This window comes from Triticum urartu, chromosome 7A (genome assembly GCF_056163025.1).
Source record: "Triticum urartu cultivar PI428250 chromosome 7A, HENAU_Tu73, whole genome shotgun sequence".
NCBI classification, from domain to species: domain Eukaryota; kingdom Viridiplantae; phylum Streptophyta; class Magnoliopsida; order Poales; family Poaceae; genus Triticum; species Triticum urartu.
Genome location: NC_141879.1, coordinates 738,540,903 through 738,561,500, shown reverse-complemented (window position 1 = coordinate 738,561,500; position 20,598 = coordinate 738,540,903). Strand labels below are relative to the sequence as shown.

The window sequence follows — 20,598 nt, the reverse complement described above, 5'->3', positions numbered from 1 at the left end:
GAGGCAGCCAAGTAAGTGGGCTAAAAGAATCTCTATGAGAGACAAAGGAGGCAGCCAAGTTCAAACGACTGATGGAATAACTTTACTATCCGACAAACTATAGTGAGCTGGACAATTAACAATACATGCTCGAGCAGAACAATAGATCCTCTTCTTGCTAAATTTAAGGGCACGTAGATGGGCATTATTAATCAGCATGATGAAAGTTAGAAGCACATATGCCACGTTAATGAAACCTTTTGCCCACTTGTTGTCACTGTCACACCTTTTGAACACATCAATAATGATAGCTATCTACGAAATTCGTTCTTATTTTATTCTGGTGTGCCTGACCAACTCACGTGCTCTGACCTACTTCATACGTATGAAAAGGGCATTTTCAAAGATCCGAGGCCATTAGCGAATAAATTGATTAGGACCCGCAAAAGTAAAAAAAAAAATCATAGTGGCATCTTGATTCCATTGGAGGTGCTTTGATATATACTACTGCCCTACCTATCAAAAGTAAAAAAAATCATAGTGGCACGAATAATATATACTACTGCCCTGGTACATGCTTTGATGCGGTGTCCAAATTCAAGCTCATATTTTTTGTTTCTAAATAATCATCTTAAGGATATAATGTCTTCAATAATATTAGCAACCGTAGGATCCGAACTGCCTGCCCGTGTTACAATTATGTACTTCATGCCTAACAGCTAACATCATTCGACAATGCAATTGATACATGCTGACTTGCTGAGTATACCCATTTTATTTATGTTTTGTTACGTTGTAAAGCCCTTGAAGAGGAACAACAATACTGCTATCGTTCACCAGCAGGTCCACTGAAATTCTACATACAGAATCAACAAGACAGCTTCATCGTGCAATTCGTATGGAAAAAGAGAAGAAAATAACGACTGTTAGCATTCACCTGCAGGTTGTAAGCTGTGTAAACCTGTTGTAATAGGATCTTGCTAAAACCTGGAATGTGCCCATGTGTTGCTGCACTGTGTGTGAAACAAGTGATGGTTAACTGAATCTGTTGCTGCCATTAATTCACGTAGTGAGTGTACTGACTGTGCACCCAAGTACTGTAGTAGAGTGTGGGCTGTACGCATACATTGGTATGGCCACGTGGTGTCGGTTTCTGTAACTGGACATCAAAAGAGGAGAGCCGGCGTGTGTCGCTGGTTCAGTGAGAAAAAGGAAAGGCATTCGTTGCCTGGAAAACTAACCTGTGTGTGCTGCTCTGCTTATCCTCTGTTTTTCGCTTGTATCCATTTGCTTGAACAGCTTGCTTCACTGGGAACAAGGTGAGAGAAAGAGGCTTTTTCCAACGCAGGTCTAACAATGTATTTCTCAGGCCTGAAAATCAAGACAGCTAGCATTCACCTGCAGTCCTGCAGGTCCACTGAAAAATCTACATGCACAAGCAAAAACACAACATATTTCATAACTCAATTTTTTTACATGAAGAGGGAAAAAAGTAAGCCCTTGAAGGCATAAAGTTTTTTTAAACAAAAGGCTTGAAGTGTTGTACCTTTGATTTCTGCTCGCAAATTTGGGTATATCCTTTTTTCATCAAGCTCTGTTAACTTCCCCAACTCACTAATTTCAAGTCCTACACTCTCTTTCTTGACACAGAACCTTTTTTGCACTTGTAAACACTTCAACTTCCCAACCTCTGGAACACTGGAGTGTACATCATTCCCAACCTCCCCGCCGCCGTCGCTGGCGCCCGCGGCCGACCTGGCCCCGGGGTCACTGGTGGCAGTGGCCCCCTGACTTTCTCCTCCTGGTGGCACTCCGGTGCGGGGTGGAGCTGCAACCGGGGGGGGGGGGGGGGGGTGGGGGGGGGTGCTCCTAGGCGGCGCGCTCTGCCTGGCGGTGGGGTTCCTCATCGCGGCGTGGGCGGGCGGCTGGACCTGGACGGCGGCGCCGTCTTTGGCGGCGGGGTGGCGCAGCGGCGCGGCCTGGCGGCGGCACTCGGCCCAGATCTGGGCCCTTTGGGCCCCATGTGGGCCTGGGCGGGACGGTTCTGCGGCGTGGATCCTGGGAGAGGGGGCGGCGATGAACGGCGGGGGCTGGCGGCGCCGTCGGCAGCTTGCTGCAGCGCGGCCAACGGGGCACAGCGGGCTCGTTTCGGGCCTGGCCGGGCCAGGGGTCGCCTGGTATGCCCTGCTGCCATGTCCGGACGGCTACCGCGACGGTGCCGGAGGCCCGGGCCTCTCGCACGATGGCGGTGGAGGTGGTTCCCTCCCGCTCGGCCTTGGTGCTGCTGCTCCCGTTGCTTGGATCTTCTCTTCGGTCTTCTTGGCCTCGTGGTGGTGCTCGCAGCGAGACGGTATTGGTGGCGGCGCAACCATGATGGCGCATGGTGTTGGGCGGTGGTTTGGCTGGTCGGCTCCGGTTGGCCGGTGGGGTTTGGAGTGCGGGAAAAATCCTTGCCGGTTCGTCCGGCTCCGATGCGGTGACACCGGCGGGTGCCACTATCCCTTCTTGGAGGGTGCCGGTAGTAGCTATCCCCCACCTCCCTCCGCATACTGGGGGAAACCCTAGGACTTGTCCGGGCAGCAGCTTCGTTGGCGTCGCATCCCTTCTTGAAGGTGCCACTTAGTTCGCGGTAGATCGGAGCCTCGGGCTGTGGTGGTTTGTTTGGAGGGCGCAGCGGTCGCGGATCTTTAGCTCTTTGTTGAGCTGCCACTGTTGGCATTTATTTCTTCTTTTTTTTCTTTGGGCTTGATGTGCTGCTCGCCTTAGCATTGCTGTGTACATTGGTGGTTTGCTTTGGAATACAAAGCGGGGGAAACCCTTTTTCGGTAATTACAGGATGACAAATGTCTCTAGGCAAATTATAATTACCAGGCCAACCTTGAAGGATCAATAGTTTTAAGTGATAAAATCCAGATAGTGTGCTAGGCACAGTTACCACTTCTCATCTAGAATAGTGTGATTCTCTTCTTAGGTAAAGGAGGTGGATCAGGCTTGAGAGGTTTTGTGGCAAAGATCTTTGAAAACTCAATTTAGAGACACCTCCAGTAGATCCTTAAAGTATCACTCAAGATCTCATGAATAGTTTCTCCATATCCTATATACTTAAGAAGTTCACCCCCACTACTTGATTTATCTCAACATGTAACATAGACACCTCAGCATCCAATCACATCTAGCCACGGCATATCCTATATCCAGCCTATCCACCTCATCAATGTCCAAGTCAGCAATTCTTTACCCACAAATCAATTAATTCCTGTGATGCAATATTCTGCTCCTTCACGTGTAGCCCTTCCCTGATCACCGAAGCGACAACTCTTTCGCCTTCCGTAACTGAGGAGCGTTTTCTCTCTTCCACTCCCTATTCACGAACCATAAAAATCCACCACTAGGCACCAGCCGCATCTCCGCTCCTATATCTCGGTCCTTCCATCTTCATCTCTTCGATCTACTCTCGCTGGCTGCTGTCTCGCGGCACAACCACCTGCAGTTCTGCACCAATCAATACAAGAGTCGTCGACAACATCTGCAGGGCAGTCGCTTGCTTGGCCGATCGCCACTGCTAGGCTAGACAGTACGCCGATGTTCTTTGGTACGTAAGTTTCAATGGTTCTCCCGCTGCCTACCCACAAGAATCCTAACGAGTTGTTCTTCGTGGTGAGGACACAGGCCGCTGATGGAGGAACAAGGTTGCTCCCGCTGTGGCTTTAGCATGGCGTGGAAGGGCGCTGTATTGTCCAACGACATGTTCTGCCTGGTGCCTACCCTAGCGATATGCATGAGGCATGACCGGACCATGTTTTCCGCTGAGGAATCAGGCAAAATCTGCTACTGAGGATGCACGATATATAGGCCGGCGCGAGGCGAGCGATGTTGTGGACTAAAACACCAGCTACTGGTACTTCAAACGTAGGAGAGGAACGAGTCGTGGGCGCCGTGGAGATCGGTAAGGAAGCCATCGTCATCTTCAACCGAGACCGATTGTGACGACCCACCGTGCTGAGAACCGAGCAGTACGATTTCTTGCGTCGCCCGTCTAGGAGCTCAGTCGGGTCGGCAAGGAGCACATGGAATCATGGAAATGGTGGTTGGGGAAGGAGATGGGGGAGAGAGGGATGTCGGTGAGAGAGCTTCCCCATTGATAGCCCCATCTAAACCTGAGCTTATTTCTGAACTTTATCAGGTTCCCCTCCTACTGCAAGTATACTGGACGTCCGCCACGGCAAGGGATATTAGTTTTGAGTTGCTTGCAAAGTTGGAGATTCTTCGTTGCTGGTTTGCTGCATATATATGACTCTTGCTGCTTGCATTCGTAGTTTGGTTTACAAGGTCCCGTATCTGAACTTTTTTCACTGAGTTATTATATGTACATTCTGTTAGTTTTCATACTTATTTAGAGAGAATTGGATTCTGATGGAATCTATTTTTATAATCAAAATCTGCGACACTATAACCATTTTGGATGCCAAGCTTATTTGCAGATTCAATCAGATCCACCTGCCGCACTTCAAGTGTGTCAAACAATTTTCTGCTGACAACAAGGATTTAGGACGATTTGGTGGTTCTTGCCGGAGTAGTATTGTTGCTTCTCCTGTCAATGGACAAGTATCCTACAAAATTAATGGATGGGTAACCAACAAAATTTTCGGCAGGGTGACTCAACCACGGTTTGCTGGCACCCTATCCTGTAGATGCATACAACTTCATGCCCTGCACTCCTGTTTGATCATCTCGCAAGGTACATTTAGTTTCCTCCTTCGTTCATTTTTAAGGATTAACTGACTGAATCGCAGCATGTCCTTTTTACCATATAAGCATTGATGATTTGAGCGTCAATGGTTTGGACGCATGCTTCCAACTGGCGAGAGACCACTGTGATACTGTTCTTTTGGGTAACGTCAATTCAGGTTGCTACTCATGTCACAATGTCTATAATACATATGTTAAATCACACTGAAAGCCAATGGTTTTATTCTTTTGGGCTGAGTCGACCTACCAAGAGTTTCAGTACTTTCGAATCTTTCACGGAATCATCACATTCTTCACGACAACAAAATCCCGCAGCAACGCGCGGGGTATCATCTAGTTGTCTAAAATCATGAAACCCGCAAATTTACAATGGCTGTTGTACTCCTCAAATGAATCACCCCCCACCCCCACATACGCGCACACAAAATCCATGGTAGTGGACACATATCGAATATACTTTGGGGGCATCAGGTCTAAAACTTACACTAGTATATTAGTTGAGGCATTTTTGTGAAGAAATACTCCGAGATAGTTCATGCAACAAATCACGAGATAAACAAAATTCAGTTCACTTTAGTTAATTTCATTTTGCAGGTTAACTTTCATCTTGGTAAAAGTTAAGAAGGTGCTACTACCTCAATGCCTAAATATAGTAAATAGATGGAGCGTAGTAGTATCTTCTTCGTAAATCTAAGAAAGGTGCCCCCGAATAGGTGGAAGGTCGGCTCACCTGCATCGACGGGATCGGAGAAGACAAAGGCGACCGACCCCCCTGCTTTGACCCTCCATGGACCTCGAGTTAACTTCGCCGTCAGCACCAGTGTGATCATTGGAACTCAAAGGGCCAAGGTCTCCCTCTGCCAACTCCTTTCTGCGAGTCATGGGGCTGACGAGCGTCGTGGCCCACTGGTGGCGGTGCCTACAGAGCAAGGCGGGGGCAGGGGGTGCTGCAGGTGAGCTGCCAATGGAAGGGGCAACGGTTGGTGGTGTGGGGTTACCCTCGGAGACGGAGGGTAACCCTATACTTGTCGCCAGCGGGGAGGAGGTAAACTGCTTTACAGACCCCAAATTTATCTTTTTTGCCAATAGCTACTTAGATGTTCAAATAATCTGAAATTTGGAGTGCACCTCACGCACCAAATTATCTACCATGCAAAAAATGGGAAATTTTTGAATTTTTATATTATTTATTTTGATTTTTTTCTGCATCGCAGGTGCAGATGAACCTGGGCACCAAATCACCGATCTCCTTTTTTTCTGTTTATAACAGCAAAAGGACCGCAAGAGCTGGGATTCGATCCCACGATAAGCGGGTCTAGGGTAAGACACAAAAACAAATTGTACACTGCACTTGTTGTGATTGCTTACATGTTTTTCTGTCTTATCTCTTTTCTTCCTTTTTTTCCCTTTTTCTTTCGATTTTTTTATTTCTTTTATCAAATTCGAGTAAAATAATTCTTCATGAATCTTTTTTGCAAAATTGATTAATATTTTTTCGAAATTTGATGAACTTTTTTAAAAATTTTCTCAAACTTTCTTCAAATTTGATGATTTTTTTTCATTTTTGATGAACTTTTTTCAAATTCTATGAGTTTATTTTCAAAGTGGATGAATTTTTTCAAATTTTTGTGAACTGTGTATCAAAATTGATAAACTTCTCTTTAGAAACGATGAACTGTTTTGAAATTCATAAATTTTCATTCATGTATTTTTCAGTTTGTGAAAGAAAGGACAAACACCAAAAAAAGGAACACCTGCGTTGAATGAAGGGACAAGACGAGGGCGTTGCTTGGGCCCACCAACACGAGGCTGCTGTCGGCGCCCGCTAAGCGAACTGGCGGCTAAAGCGCCGAAGAGAAGGTTTCCACAACAACTATGGCTGCGTTCGGGTTGTAGGATTTTCGCAGAAATATGGAAGGAATACTGTTCAGGGAGGTTTATTTTCTTTTGTGGTGTTCGGAATGCAGGAATCTCCTACAGTAAATTAGAGGAAATCTGTCTTTTCGATGCTGATTCCAGAGGAAATGGAACATCTGCTTGGAGCTCATTTTTCCGCGGAAGACCGAGGCGAGATGCCTTGAGCTTTGGCAGTTAGCATACAGAGCTCATTAAACTATGCTGATGTGTGACGCAATGAGGTGTAACCTTTAAGGCTCATGTGCTTTCCCATCGTTTTTCTGTAGCCGCTCAAGCGTGATCCGAACAGCCTAATTTTTTAGATTCCCATGTTCATAGACCCTGTAGGTTCTCTGGTAACCTTCAGCCCTACTCCTGTGAAGTGTTTTTTTCCAATGTTTTTTCTCCCTGTGTACCGAACACAGCCTATCTGTGGCCCGTACTGATTCCTAAGGAACCGCCTACGGGCGACACACTAGCGGGCTCTCCAATTTAGCGGGGTAGTCGCTGTAGCCCATAGCGACCGTTGTGCGTTCAGTCGGTCCATTTTTTTTCATTTTTCATTTTTTGTTGTAGTTTCGTTGATTTTATTTGTTTTTCACGGTTTTCTTTTTTCTATATTTTTACTTTGGTTTTCTTTGTGTTCTCATTGGTTTTTCTCATTTTTTTTCTTTCGTACTTCATTTTTTACTTTGGCTTTCTATTCTTTTTAGACTATATTTGTTGTTTGTATCTTTCTTTGTTTTCATCGATTTATTTTTTATTTTTTATTTTTTGTTTCCTTGTTCTTTTATTGGTTTTCTTTTTTCTAAACTCATGTCTACATTTTCTCGATATACAATGTATATTTTTAGAGCACACCTGAAACATTTTTCAGATACATTTTGGGCATTTTGAAAAAATATGGTGTACATTTTATTAAATTCTTGTTTTGAACACCTTTTGAATACACAGTAACATTTTCAATTACACATTGTAGACTTTTTAAATGGCATTAATTATTCTCTGAACAACACAACATTTTCTTACATTGTATAAACATTTATATGTTTTTCATGGTCATTTTTTGAAACACAGAATATTTCTCAACAATTAGATAAAGTAAATTATACTATGTGTTCTCAGTTTCAGTTATCCTGTTACTAATTTAAATTTTTATATTGCATATGACCAAATCTCATCGAAAAATAATGCAAATGATGTAGCAACGCGTGGAGATATCATCTAGTTGTTGGAAGACTAAGACCTCGCGCTTGCTGTGTTCACACCGCCACCTTCGTATGGTTCCTTATATCAGCGACCATGTGATCTCACCGTTCAAGTTAAATTAGATCTAGACTAGATGCTAGTGTTAAAAGAAAACTTCCTCTAGACCAAACAAAGTCATTCAGTTTAGAAATGGCACCATCCTCTCGATTCAGGGAAGCAAACAAAATTATATCCTTTCAGACTTGCCTCCAGTAGGTTTGACTGTGTAATTATTGAACAAAAAATGGAAGCCATCTAAGCCGCTCATCGCTGTGAATATATTTATAGGACTGGATATCAAGTCCTCGTGTTTCAATTGTTCCTTGTGAACCACATCCCAAAATCAGAGGATGTCGCATTAGCAGTGGCGAGCCACCGCCTGGTGTAGTTGATGGAGCCGGTCAGAGGTTGGAGTAGAAGAGAGAAAATAATCCACCAGAAGAAATTTACACAAAGCCAGTAAAAACAAGGAAACATCACGAAAGGCCAACTGGAATTAGATTAGGTAAGTGAGTATGGTCAATAGCTTCCTTACACGTTCACCCGCAAAAAAAAAAAAGCTTCCCTACACGTTACAAAACAAAACAAAACGAGAGCTCCTTACACGATACAATCAGGCATGCACAGCTGAAGTTTTAGAGAAGTGATTCCACAAGGGACTTTATTATTTAAAGAACACAATACACCCGCACACGCATATATACATGGATCAATTACCACTGAAAGCAGGATATCTTTAACCATCGTTTTTACTTTTATTTTGGAGCATACACTGAAATGTTCACTGAACCAAACCTCTTAGGCAATATAAACTCCAATTGCGTTCACGTATCTGCCATCAGTACGCCCGAAGAAGCCAACAATTGCTTTGCCATCCGGCGCGACGGCGCTGAAAGGAGTACCAAGTTCTTTATTATTGTCAAGATTTCCGTAAGGTCCGTATGTTTTCTTGTTTGTTACAAACTCGAGTGTCTGCACAACATCGACTTTGGTCTCCATGGGAGTATTATGCTTGATGACTGTTCCAGATACTGCCGTCAGAATTTCCCCGGGTCCCAACACGATCTGCATATCAATAAAGGGAAAAATCACTCAATGAACTCATAATATTTGCAAGTCCTAATTGACCAACCACAAAAGTACAATAATCTACACACTTGTACCTTCATTCCGTTGTATATACTGGTGCATTGATTTCTTTAAAAAGTTAAACTTTCCTATTATCTCTGATTAAATTTAAAGATAAACTATCAAAATCTGCAATACCTAATTAATATAATGTAAAAACATATTGCATGATGGATCTAATGGGACTGATGTGATAACTAATGCACCTTATATACATTAAAGTAAATTGAAGTATTTTCATGATAGAAAAGCTTGACTTTGCAAAAAAAAAACATTCACCTGATAAAATTAACTGACTGAGTATATAGCCAGGCCATGCATATAAACTAAAGTATTTTCTTAATTCACACGTGAATTAAAGTAAATGAAACTCTGGCTAGAACATATATTATGATAATAACTGTACCTCTGTGCGATTGGGATTCTTACTACCCCAAGGACCTGTTGTGCGCCTGTTGCCATAGAAATCGATGTAAGAATATTCGAATGAAGCAATTATTCCCTTATAGAGGATGGTGATACTTTCTATCCTTGAGGGATTTTCTGAGTCAACAACAGAACCACCATTGCCGCCCCATGGGCCACTCTTTCCGAGAGTGGGTATCTGCATGCATGTGTACAAATAAATGGAGGGGAAAAGGGTCTATGAATAAACATACAAATCTCTACTATTAAAGGGGGATCGAACGTCGTGATGGTTCGACCACCTCGTTCGATTCCCCCGCCTCCCCACCTCCCTTTGTACGTCAACCCTCGCGCGAGGGCCACGCCCGCAGCAACCCTTTACTCCCGTTGAAAAAAGAGGACAATGGGGGAGATGGAAACAACCGCCCCTGCGGCACCCACGACACATACCACGCCCAATCTCCCCCAACCCCCTCGCCCCCACTTCCACATCTCAGCCGAGAAAAATCGCCGCCCCAAGCCCCCAACACTCCTGCCGTGATTGGGGTCTCCGGTGTAGGAGGAGCCGCGGCCCGTGGCGACTCTTCTCCCCTGCACCCCGAGCTCCGATGGCCTCACTCTGGGAGCCGAAGTAGTCAAGGCGTGGTGGTCTCAAGCACAGAGACGCCGATCCTGATAGCGCCCTGGCCACGACGCCGACGGCACGCCTTCATGGCGGTCATGCACATGAGCGATAGGAGAGGGTGGCACTAACTATGGTTGCGGCACCGATGAGTTCGCAGGACGAGCCCTGCGCGGCATCGGCAAGACCGGTATAGGTTGCCGCACCGGCGAGCTCTGTGGTACATGCGACCATGCCGGCGCAGTTCCTCAAGATTGGATGTCTGCACTCGTAAGGCTCTCTTCGTGAAAGATCCCCGGTGGCGAGAGAGGTCCCGGAGGATACCCTGAGTTTGACTTCTGGGATTGTGAAAGCAACCCAGGGCGAGGTGACTGAGGCACAGATTGTGAGGAGGCTTCAGGAGTTGGCTCCCGGGGATTTTCGATGGGAATTGGTGCTTATCGAGGACAGGTCTTTTAAGGTTGAGTTCCCATCTGTGGATGATTTGCAGCGATTGTTGAGCTTTGGCTTGTGTCGAGTTCCCGGTACTACGTGTATCCTGGAGTTCCATGAGTGGAAGCAGGTTGAGCCTAAGGGGAATCCTCTTACGCAGGTCTGGTTGCGGTTTACAGGGGCTCCTTCTAAGCCTCTGCAGGACGCTCGAGTGGTGGCTAGTATGGGCATCATGGTGGGGAAGACAGAAAAAGTGGATATGGCTTTCACACGTGCCCATGGGGTGGCCCGGATATTAGTGAGTGTTCTAGATATTGAGTTCGTGCCCGATAAGGTTAACTGGACTTACAGGGGAGTGGTGTTCCCGCTAGACATCGAGTTTGAGGACACGGATTTATTTGATGATTCGGTTAATGGTAACGACGTTGACATGCAAGACAGTGATGGCAATGCCGGGGCCAAGGGGGCACCGTCTGATGAGCCCACGCGCGAGGGGTCTAATGGTTCTTCTCAGTTGCCCGGGGATGGGACCGGGGTTGAGCATGCAGCTTCCCCAGCGGTGCCCATGACTACTCTGCATTTTGGGTCCTTTGAGCCAGCCTCGGCACCTCCCAGACTATGGAGTGACCGGGTAGATTCTGATGATTGTCTTGAGCACACGCTCCCCCCGTTGGAGTTCGAGGGGGATGCTGGTTTGTTTGCTGGACGGCCGGCCAAGTCAATGGTCGGAGCTACGAAGAGGAGTCCGGAGGGAGCTTCTCTTGGCCAGGTCAATGTGGACGCGACTCCGGTGTCGGCATATTCGGGCAAGGTGGGTCGTGGGGGAGGAGCTTCGGGGCAAGTGGCCTCGCCTTCTCCCCACCCCACCTCGCTCTGGGCGGCGTCGGTCACGCCGGCCCCATGTGGGTCGGCAGGCACGAGGAATGGGAGCCCGAGGCAGGCGGCCTCGGCTCCTGTTTCCCCGACGGTGGCGGTAACCACCGCGGCAGCAGCGGCGCTGGGGGGGGGGTGCTGGGGCAGGAGGCCTTGGCTCGCCTTCTCTCTCGACGATCAGGAGGACCGTCTCTCCCTCGCCGATGGCTCATACGTCTGAGCCGGCGGCTGAGGTCAGAGGAGGGCGCGGGCAGGCGGCCCCCGTCATCTCCTCTTTGCTCCTACCCATGACCAGGGTCCCTAGTGTGGGACTCCCGTCTAAGGGGATCGGGAGCCCACAGACGCCTTCTCTGGTAACCTCGGTAGAGCCTGTGAGGGACTCTGTGCCAGGTGTTACTAGGGAGGAGGTTGTCGCGTTTGGCGGGATCCCGGACCCTATCACCGAGGGGAGACGGATGAGTGCTCGCATCCTCGACATACCCGAGGTAGATGATATGCAGTAGCGGTGCGCTATGAGGGCGGCCAAGCTTCAGGAGGTTGCTTTGTCTTCCGGTATGTCCGTCAACCTATCTAATTCCTTATTGCATTTTTTTAATGAGGAGATTATAAATAATGCAAACCAATTAGGAGTTTCACTAGGGGCTACGGATAGTGAGATTTCCAATTCGGTGAATGATTTATTAGATTTGGAGGCGGAACGTGCCTTAGAGACTATTCGTAACCTTGCAACCGTTAATCCAATGAAGGATGATGAGATTGATGCGTTAGGGGTCAGAGTGCTAGGTAATCTATGTGCGGATTTAGCACCACCCAATCATGACTCTGACGAAGATGATGTACCCCTAGAGATTGATGATGGTAATATTTATGAACCCGGTGATGAGGACCGGGCGACAGCACCTAGTAAACCTAAGCGTAAGTGGAATCGGAAAATCTATCCCGCTTCCGCAGTTCGTAGGAGTGCTAGGATTCGTACCACTAAAAAATTCCATGATGAATTATGAGAGGAATTTTTTGGAATAGCAGAGGTCTGAAGGACTTGGCTAAAAGAAGATTCCTTGCTGAGGCAGCTTTAGAGCAGAGGTTAGATTTTGTTGCTCTATCGGAGACGGGTAGAGATAACTTTGCACCCCAGTTTCTCTCTTCTTTGGTGGGTGGTATTGATTTTGATTGGCATTGCCTCCCTCCGCGAGGAAAGTCGGGTGGTATCTTACTGGGTGTGAGATGCGATTCGCTTGAAGTCCGAAGTGTAGTAATGGGTGACTTCGCGGTGAAGTTTCGAGTCAGGTCTAGGATAGATGGTTTTAACTGGGCTTTGGTGGCGGTGTATGGTGCCGCACAGCCCGAGCTTAAAGCGGAGTTTCTGGCGGACCTGGTTCGTATCTGTGGGTCAGAACAGCTTCCAATTTTAGTTGGGGGTGATTTCAATATCATCAGGAGGAGAGAGGAGAAGAACAATGATAATTTTGACGACAGATGGTCGTTCATGTTTAATACCATTATTGAAAGCTTGGATCTGAGAGAGATAGAGCTTTCGGGTAGAAAGTTCACATGGGCTAATGCTCTACCACACCCAACCTATGAAAAACTTGATCGAGTGCTTGCGAGCGTGGAGTGGGAACAAAAGTTCCCTCTGGTGACGGTGCAAGCTCTTTCAAGGGGCATATCTGATCATACCCCATTGTTCCTGGACTCAGGTGAGCCGAACCATGTGGGTAACAAGAACACCTTCTCCTTCGAGATGTCGTGGTTTGAACGTGAGGGGTTCTTGGATTTGATTGCTCGGGAGTGGGATAGAGGTCTTGGAGGCAAGACTGCGTTAGAGCGTTGGCAGAATAAAATTAGGCATTTAAGGATTTTCTTACGGGGCTGGGCTAAGAACCTCAGTGGTGTGTACAAGATGGAAAAGGATAGACTCCTTGCTCTTATACAGGCCCTGGACATACAGGCCGAATCCAATATCCTAACGCCAGCTGAGCTTCAGGCTAAAAATGAAGCGGAGACGAGGTTGAAAGAACTGCTCCGCGAGGAAGAATTGAAGTGGGCTTTGCGTGCTAAAGTCTGCAAAGTAGTCCAAGGGGACGCGAATACTCAGTTCTTCCACTTGATAGCCAATGGCAAGCACAGAAAGAAACGTATCTTTCAGCTTGAGCAAGACGAGGATACCATTTTAGGCCAGGACAACCTCAAAACATATATTACCGACTATTATAAGCAGTTGTTTGGACCTCCGAAGGATAATTGTGTGTCCCTCGATGAGTCCAGGACTGAGGATGTGCCTCAGCTATTGGCTGCCGATAATGATATTCTGGTTGCCCTGTTCTCGGAGAAGGAGGTGTTTGATGCTATTGCACAGATGAAAAACAATAAGGCTCCCGGACCTGATGGATTCCCGGCAGAGTTCTATAAAAAGTGCTGGCACATTATTAAGGGGGATTTACTACCTATGTTCCATGATCTGTTCTCTGGCCAGCTTCAATTATTTCACTTGAATTTTGGGACTATCACACTGCTTCCCAAGAAGACGGATGCGGTGAGAATTGAGCAATTCAGGCCGATCTGTCTCCTCAATGTTAGTTTCAAAATTTTCACCAAGGTCGGGACAAACAGACTCACACAGATTGCGCATTCTGTGGTGCAACAGTCTCAAACGGCTTTCATGCCGGACAGAAATATCCTTGAAGGGGTGGTCGTCCTGCATGAAACACTCCATGAAATCCATTCCAAAAAATTAGATGGAGTAATTTTTAAGGTGGATTTCGAGAAAGCGTACGATAAGGTCAAATGGCCATTCCTCCAACAGTCATTGCGTATGAAAGGTTTTGATGAAGCCTGGCGCCGACAGGTTGAATCATTTACGCAAAAAGGTAGTGTGGGAATTAAAGTTAATGATGACATAGGTCATTAATTCCAGACACATAAAGGCCTAAGACAAGAAGATCCGATGTCCCCTATCTTGTTTAACATAGTGGTGGATATATTAGCAATTTTGATAGGAAGGGCTAAGGAAAATGGTCAAGTAGGTGGATTGGTACCTCATCTAATTGATGGAGGTGTATCCATCCTTCAGTACGCTGATGATACAATCATCTTTATGGAGCATGACTTGGCCAAGGCGAGAAATATGAAGTTGGTGTTATGCCTATTTGAACAATTGACCGGGTTAAAGATTAACTTTCATAAGAGCGAGCTGTTCTGCTTTGGTAGGGCCAAAGATGAACAGGAGGCTTATCGGCAATTGTTTGGGTGTGAGTTGGGTGAGTTACCCTTCTCTTACCTGGGGATTCCAATCCACCATCGTAGGCTGACTAACAGAGAGTGGAAGTGTATTGAGGATCGGTTCGAGAAAAAAATGAGTTGTTGGAAGGGTAAACTCATGTCATACGGAGGCCGATTAATCCTGATTAACTCGGTGCTCACGAGTATGCCAATGTTTCTCCTATCGTTCTTTGAGGTCTCAGTTGGTGTTAGGAAGAGACTGGACTTCTATCGATCGCGTTTCTTTTGGCAGGGTGATGAACTTAAAAGAAAATATCGGCTTGCTAAATGGGATATCATCTGCAGACCGAAAGACCAAGGGGGTCTAGGTATTGAGAATCTAGAGGTTAAGAATAAATGCCTTCTTAGCAAGTGGTTGTGGAAGCTCTCATTGGAGAATGATGCTATGTGGGCTCAAATCCTACGCAGCAAGTACCTCCAGACGAAAACTTTGTCCCAGATTACTGTCAGGCCGACCGATTCGCCTTTCTGGAAAGGCTTGATGAAAGTCAACCAGTCGTTGTTTAATAGGACGAAGTTTGTCATTGGAAACGGCACGAGTACACGTTTCTGGGAGGATACTTGGCTTGGCGAGACACCCGTGGCCATCCAATATCCGTCTTTATACCGTATTGCTCAACGACGTGAGGTGTTCGTTGCATCGGTCCTTCAATCTAGCCCCCTTAATATTCAGTTCCGACGAACGCTAGCGGGCAATCGTTGGGAAGAATGGCTCCATCTAGTTAGGAGACTGATGGAAGTCCAGCTTTCACAACAACCCGATGAATTACGTTGGAAACTGACTAAGTCTGGAGTATTTACGGTTAAATCAATGTATATTGATGTTATTAATTCAAACTCCATTCCTATGTCCAAGCATGTTTGGGATGTCAAAGTTCCTTTGAAAATAAAAGTGTTTATGTGGTTTGTCCATAAACAAGTTATTTGAACTAAGGATAACCTCATAAAGCGTAATTGGACAGGACCTACTAGGTGTAGTTTCTATCATCGGGATGAGACTATCAAACATCTCTTTTTTGATTGCCCGTTAGCCAAGGTACTTTGGCAGACGGTCCACATTGCTTTTAGTATCAATCCACCGAATTCTGTTTATGCGTTATTTGGGACATGGCTTAATGGGATTGAGCATAACTTAGCGAGACATATTCGGGTTGGAGTTTGTGCTTTGCTGTGGACTATCTGGACTTGCAGAAATGATTTGGTTTTTAACAGAATATCATGTATACATTTTTTGCAGGTCATATTCCGTACTACGGCACTGATTCGTTCATGGTCGCTACTCACCCAGACGGAGGCCAGGGAGCATTTGGTTACTGGGTCTTTCCGCTGGGAGATGGTAGCTCGGGATATATTCAACTGGTTTGGATGGCGGTCATGTAATAGGATAGACATTTAGATTTTCTATCTATTTTTTTTAGCCAGCCGGTTCTGGCGTCTTTCCTCGGCTAGTTGGTGTTTCTAGCCCCTATTGGCTCTGTGTGAGCTGTCTGTGCTTTTTATTATTTGTGGAGACCTTTGGAACCATGTTGACACTACTTTATTTGGTTAATAAGATGGCTGTATGCATCTTTCTGATGCAGAGGCCGAGGAAGCACCCCTTTTCCAAAAAAAAGTAAGGCTCTCTTCGTAAATCCCATCTTCTTCTTAACTCTATTCTACCACAATCTGCACATGTACGTCATTGACTGGTGCACCGTACTGTATCTCGGTTGCAGGCTGGTGATAACAGCCATCTTGGACGCCTTCTTCGAGGACCTCGGCTTGCTTAAGGCGGTGATTGATCGTCCGACTTACTCTGGTTGTGGCATAGCATGCACACTAGGTGTTTGTTCATTTGTTTGTGCTGCCTTTGATAGGTTCCCTGCCTGTCGATTTTTTTTCTCTGCCAAGAAGTGCATATTGTTGATTGTTCCTTCCTAAGTCTCTCGTACTGGCATTTGTTTCTCTGTCAAGTTGTTAGCTTTGAGATGCACTGTGCAGATACATATACTTCTCTTTTTTTATTGAAAGGATACATATACCCCTACTTGTCTTTGTAACTGTAGCCCCGTCTATCAGGTGATTCTTTGACTTGTTGAGTTAACACCTGCTGTTTTTTCTGAATGTTATCTGAATCTAGGAACCTACGTGATTGCATAATTGTGGCTAAATATATATTGTTCAATTCATGTGTTGTGCTCCTACCTCTCTGCTCTTCTCTTGTGTGCTTACACCTTTTATACTACTCAACTGTCTTCTAGATTCCTGTGCATATTCATGAATGATTTCTTATTTTCAGTTTAATCCCAACAGAATACGAGGAGCATGCCCATGGACAATTTCATGTATGTGTATTGCCATCTATGTTTAGTTTGTATCTTGCGTACTAAGGCAACCTGTTCTAACAAAATTCACATCTCGGAGTATTGTACTGCTAAGGATCTGGCTTATTTTTTCTTTTCTCCATGATGCTACAGATGGTCAAAGCATGATTGCATGAGTATAACCTACATCAGCCATGAGGGTCTTCAGGTCTGCTCTAAAATTATAACTTGTAGTTATTCTAAATTGATAATGCTGGCATGTATGTGGAATCAAAAATCATAGCTTGAATTGCTTCTGAACAATAATATTGTCTTCCAATTCTATAATATTTATTTCCTATGCCGATACTATTAACCTGTTCCTTGGTTTATATCTTCTCTAACTGGGTCATTCTGTATGTTGTGGTTGTATCAGAGTATATGTCAACTAATCAAAGATGTATACTCCTAATGCTTTTTCTTACAATTGTATGGGTGATTGTGATGCACAAACTTCTAGCAGCAGTAGTGCTACCTGCTACTGCCAGTCGGTAGGCAGGCTGGTGCAACCGCCTGTCTTGAAGGTGATGTCATTTTGGGAAGCTTGTATTAGATATATATTCTTTGGAGTGAATAAAACCTTGAATAAAAAAAGAATGAGAATAGAGGGGAGACTTCCCCCTGTCTTATTCTTATAGGAGATGAGAGACTTGAACGTGGGCTGGCAACATCAACCTTTGTGCTGTCCAACACTCCACCAAGAAGAGCCCCTCAATAAAACCATGAGTAAAGATTCCAACGTTTGAGATTCTAGCATGGAAAAAAAGGATATGGCGACTGAACTTAACCAGTCTGATGCTACATTTATACTTGAATAAATTTGGTTTATTCATGGTTCAAATGAACAGATGGTGTTTATTTATCATGTAAAGACAAATGCAATATGGGATATGCACAAGTGTTCATATCTGATTTTTGTTTGGGATTTGAGAACACCACGCGGAAGATGATACAGTACCTTTTTCTTTAGAAAGGAATGGATCAATTTTGTATTTAAGGTTGTGGGTGTCCCAAAAACAACTGAAGGTTTTGGTTGCCGAAGTGACATAGAATGCACTTTGCCCAAATCGTGGTTACCAAAGTGACATTGAACGCACTTTGCCCAAATCTCGAAATACAACAATACATTGCGCAATGGAGTTTACTTGTCTGTCATGATTAGCTTTCACAGCTTTTGCAAACACAAGACTTTGATTTAACTGCATGAAGAGCATAATAATACATAAATACCGGGCCTCTTAACTAGACAACTGTCCTACATACCCAAGCTCTTCATGCGTACACTATTGTTTTGGCCATTGGACTTAGGGAGAGATCACTCATACTCTAATGTTTTGGCCATAATATTTAGCGAGAGATCACTCATGCGTGAACCAGGGCGAATAGGACAGGAAATACATTACTAGGAGTAAAAAAGGATAGAAAAGGCTAGGGAGGAAATGATTACATAAAAACCTAGGGGTAATAATTAGAGGTTGGAGCTAAAACAAGATCTTTTATGAGATGAAGCATGTCCCCCGTGATTATGCAGAGCCGTTTAATGCATCATGTTTTGTTTCCTCCGAGTCTGTAAATATTGGGTCAACAAATTGGAAAAACAATGACACATCGACACCTACACCTGGTCATTAAAAAAATACCAAAACTGGGCGGAAACAAAGCAAAAGAGAAAGCATGTAATGGTGTTATGTTTGGTGGAGCCAAGGGTATTCCTGCAGGGAAAATGCGAGGTCCTCCCGTAGCTCATATGCTCCCATTCTAAGGGGCACCAACCATGGCAGAGAAAGCTTGTGAAACATTGCAGAAAAAACCCTCAAGTAGTCATATTATTGCGTCCAATTCCACATGCTTGGAAGCTAACCGTTGGAGCACACATCCATCGATCCATCTGTGCCCTAGCATGGGATCATGTGGGCTACGAGAGCACCCGATACTTTCCCAATTCTTGTAGGCACAAGGATGGAGAAGACAACATGCGACAAAGAGGAAACATTAACTCAATGATTGGGTCACAAGGGAGAAGATATAAAGAAGTTGCTGATTGTTAAGTTGCGGCGGCAAATTTCATGCATGTTGGACGCTAATCACTACTAATCTATTTCATAATCGGTCTCCTTTAAACGCCGATGACAAGTGTGACATGATGGCGCGACTAAAAAACACGCATGATGATCACCTTGGAAAACATAGCCGTGGGCGAGAAAGCACGATGGAGCGAGGCCACAATGATTCACGGTGGGCCGAGGGTTCCGGGGCATCTAGAAATATAGCTCCGCGGTGGACACTGCTAGACAAGACCGGGCAGGAGGGCACAAGAGATAGGGCTAAAGAGGGGAAATAAATGGGAGCTCACCATGTGCACAAGGTCAGCAACGACATGAGAGCATTGAGACAAGACCATCTTTAGCAGTGAAGACATGCTCCAAAACGATATCTATCTCAACAGTCATAAGCCGCATATGACATACATACCCATTGTAAATTTCAATAATATTTGATATCAATGTCCCTATATGTCTATGTTCGTTCTTCCGTGGCAACGCATGGATACTCAGCTAGTAAATAACTACAACATTGTAAATCTCAATATCCTGCTCTTCTCACCTGCACGCGGCAGAATCCATGTATGGTAAGCTCGATTATGTCCCCCTCATTTGTTCTATGATGCAGTTTTTTGTTTATAACGCCACGTGCCATTGCAAGGTCACCTGTCCCGCCGACAATAGACCACTGACCTTCTTGCTCAACAGATGTTCCCATTATTTGCAGCGTGCTTTGCTTAAACCTATGTAAAAGCATACACTCACATGTGCTTACAAATCTGACAACCTGAGAAACTAGCTGTCCCTCGGCTAAATGCACTGGACGTTTGGACTTGATGTTATGGTTGAGATGTCAACTCTTTTAGTTAGATGCTTATACTTACTTATATATAGTAAACTCGATCTAGTATGTGTTCCACATAAAACTATTATTAGCAAGTTACATATATAAAATGAGAATATGGCAGGAGAAGTACCATTTTTCTGTATATGTACGCTTACCTTTCAATCTCGAACACAATGGTTAACATATTGTGCCAATTACCAGCATAGATATGCAGCCCTTGTGCCCGGGCTACTAGCTTGGCATCGGTGCCAACCCCATCATATATTGGCCAATTGTTAACTTCTGTGGAGCCCCACCCAGTGGTAGAATTTGCACTTATGATGCTTGATTGGGTTGGGCTTGGTCCATAGACAAAGTGGTGCAAGTACAAGCTACTGAACTCAAACTCGGTGTTCTCTAGAACCCCGGCGAATGCCGTAACATGGAAATTGGGGTGATTGGGCATGGTCGACTTGTGGGATCGAGAATGATGCTAGTAGATCGATCAAACGGCTTTTATCTAGGCTGAATTGTGTGTTGCGGAAAATGGAAGCTTATGGGACTGGTATTTATAGGCCAGCTCACGGGTATCAAGTAGGTAGGTGTATGCACACCATCTTGTTTATCCTTGCGTACTGGAGCACGCAGCCTAAATAATGTATACGACTTGTGCACCACCAGCGTTTTCTAGCATAAGATGCTTGCCAAAAAAAAAAAACAAGAACATAAAATGGTAGCCAGCTGAGATGCGTACTGGTTAGTCCTTTAATTATTATA

General features: G+C 45.1%; 1 protein-coding gene across 1 annotated transcript; it reads right to left on the bottom strand.

Moving 5' to 3' along the window:
- Nucleotides 1-8,670: 8,670 nt before the first annotated feature.
- LOC147962517 (uncharacterized) lies at nucleotides 8,671-20,287 on the bottom strand. Its single transcript, XM_087538008.1, has 4 exons — nucleotides 19,998-20,287; nucleotides 19,558-19,738; nucleotides 9,407-9,604; nucleotides 8,671-8,937 (listed from the first exon to the last, which is right to left on the bottom strand). Exons 1-4 carry the CDS (start codon nucleotides 20,285-20,287, stop codon nucleotides 8,671-8,673), a joined length of 936 nt encoding a protein of 311 aa, XP_087394134.1.
- Nucleotides 20,288-20,598: the final 311 nt, after the last annotated feature.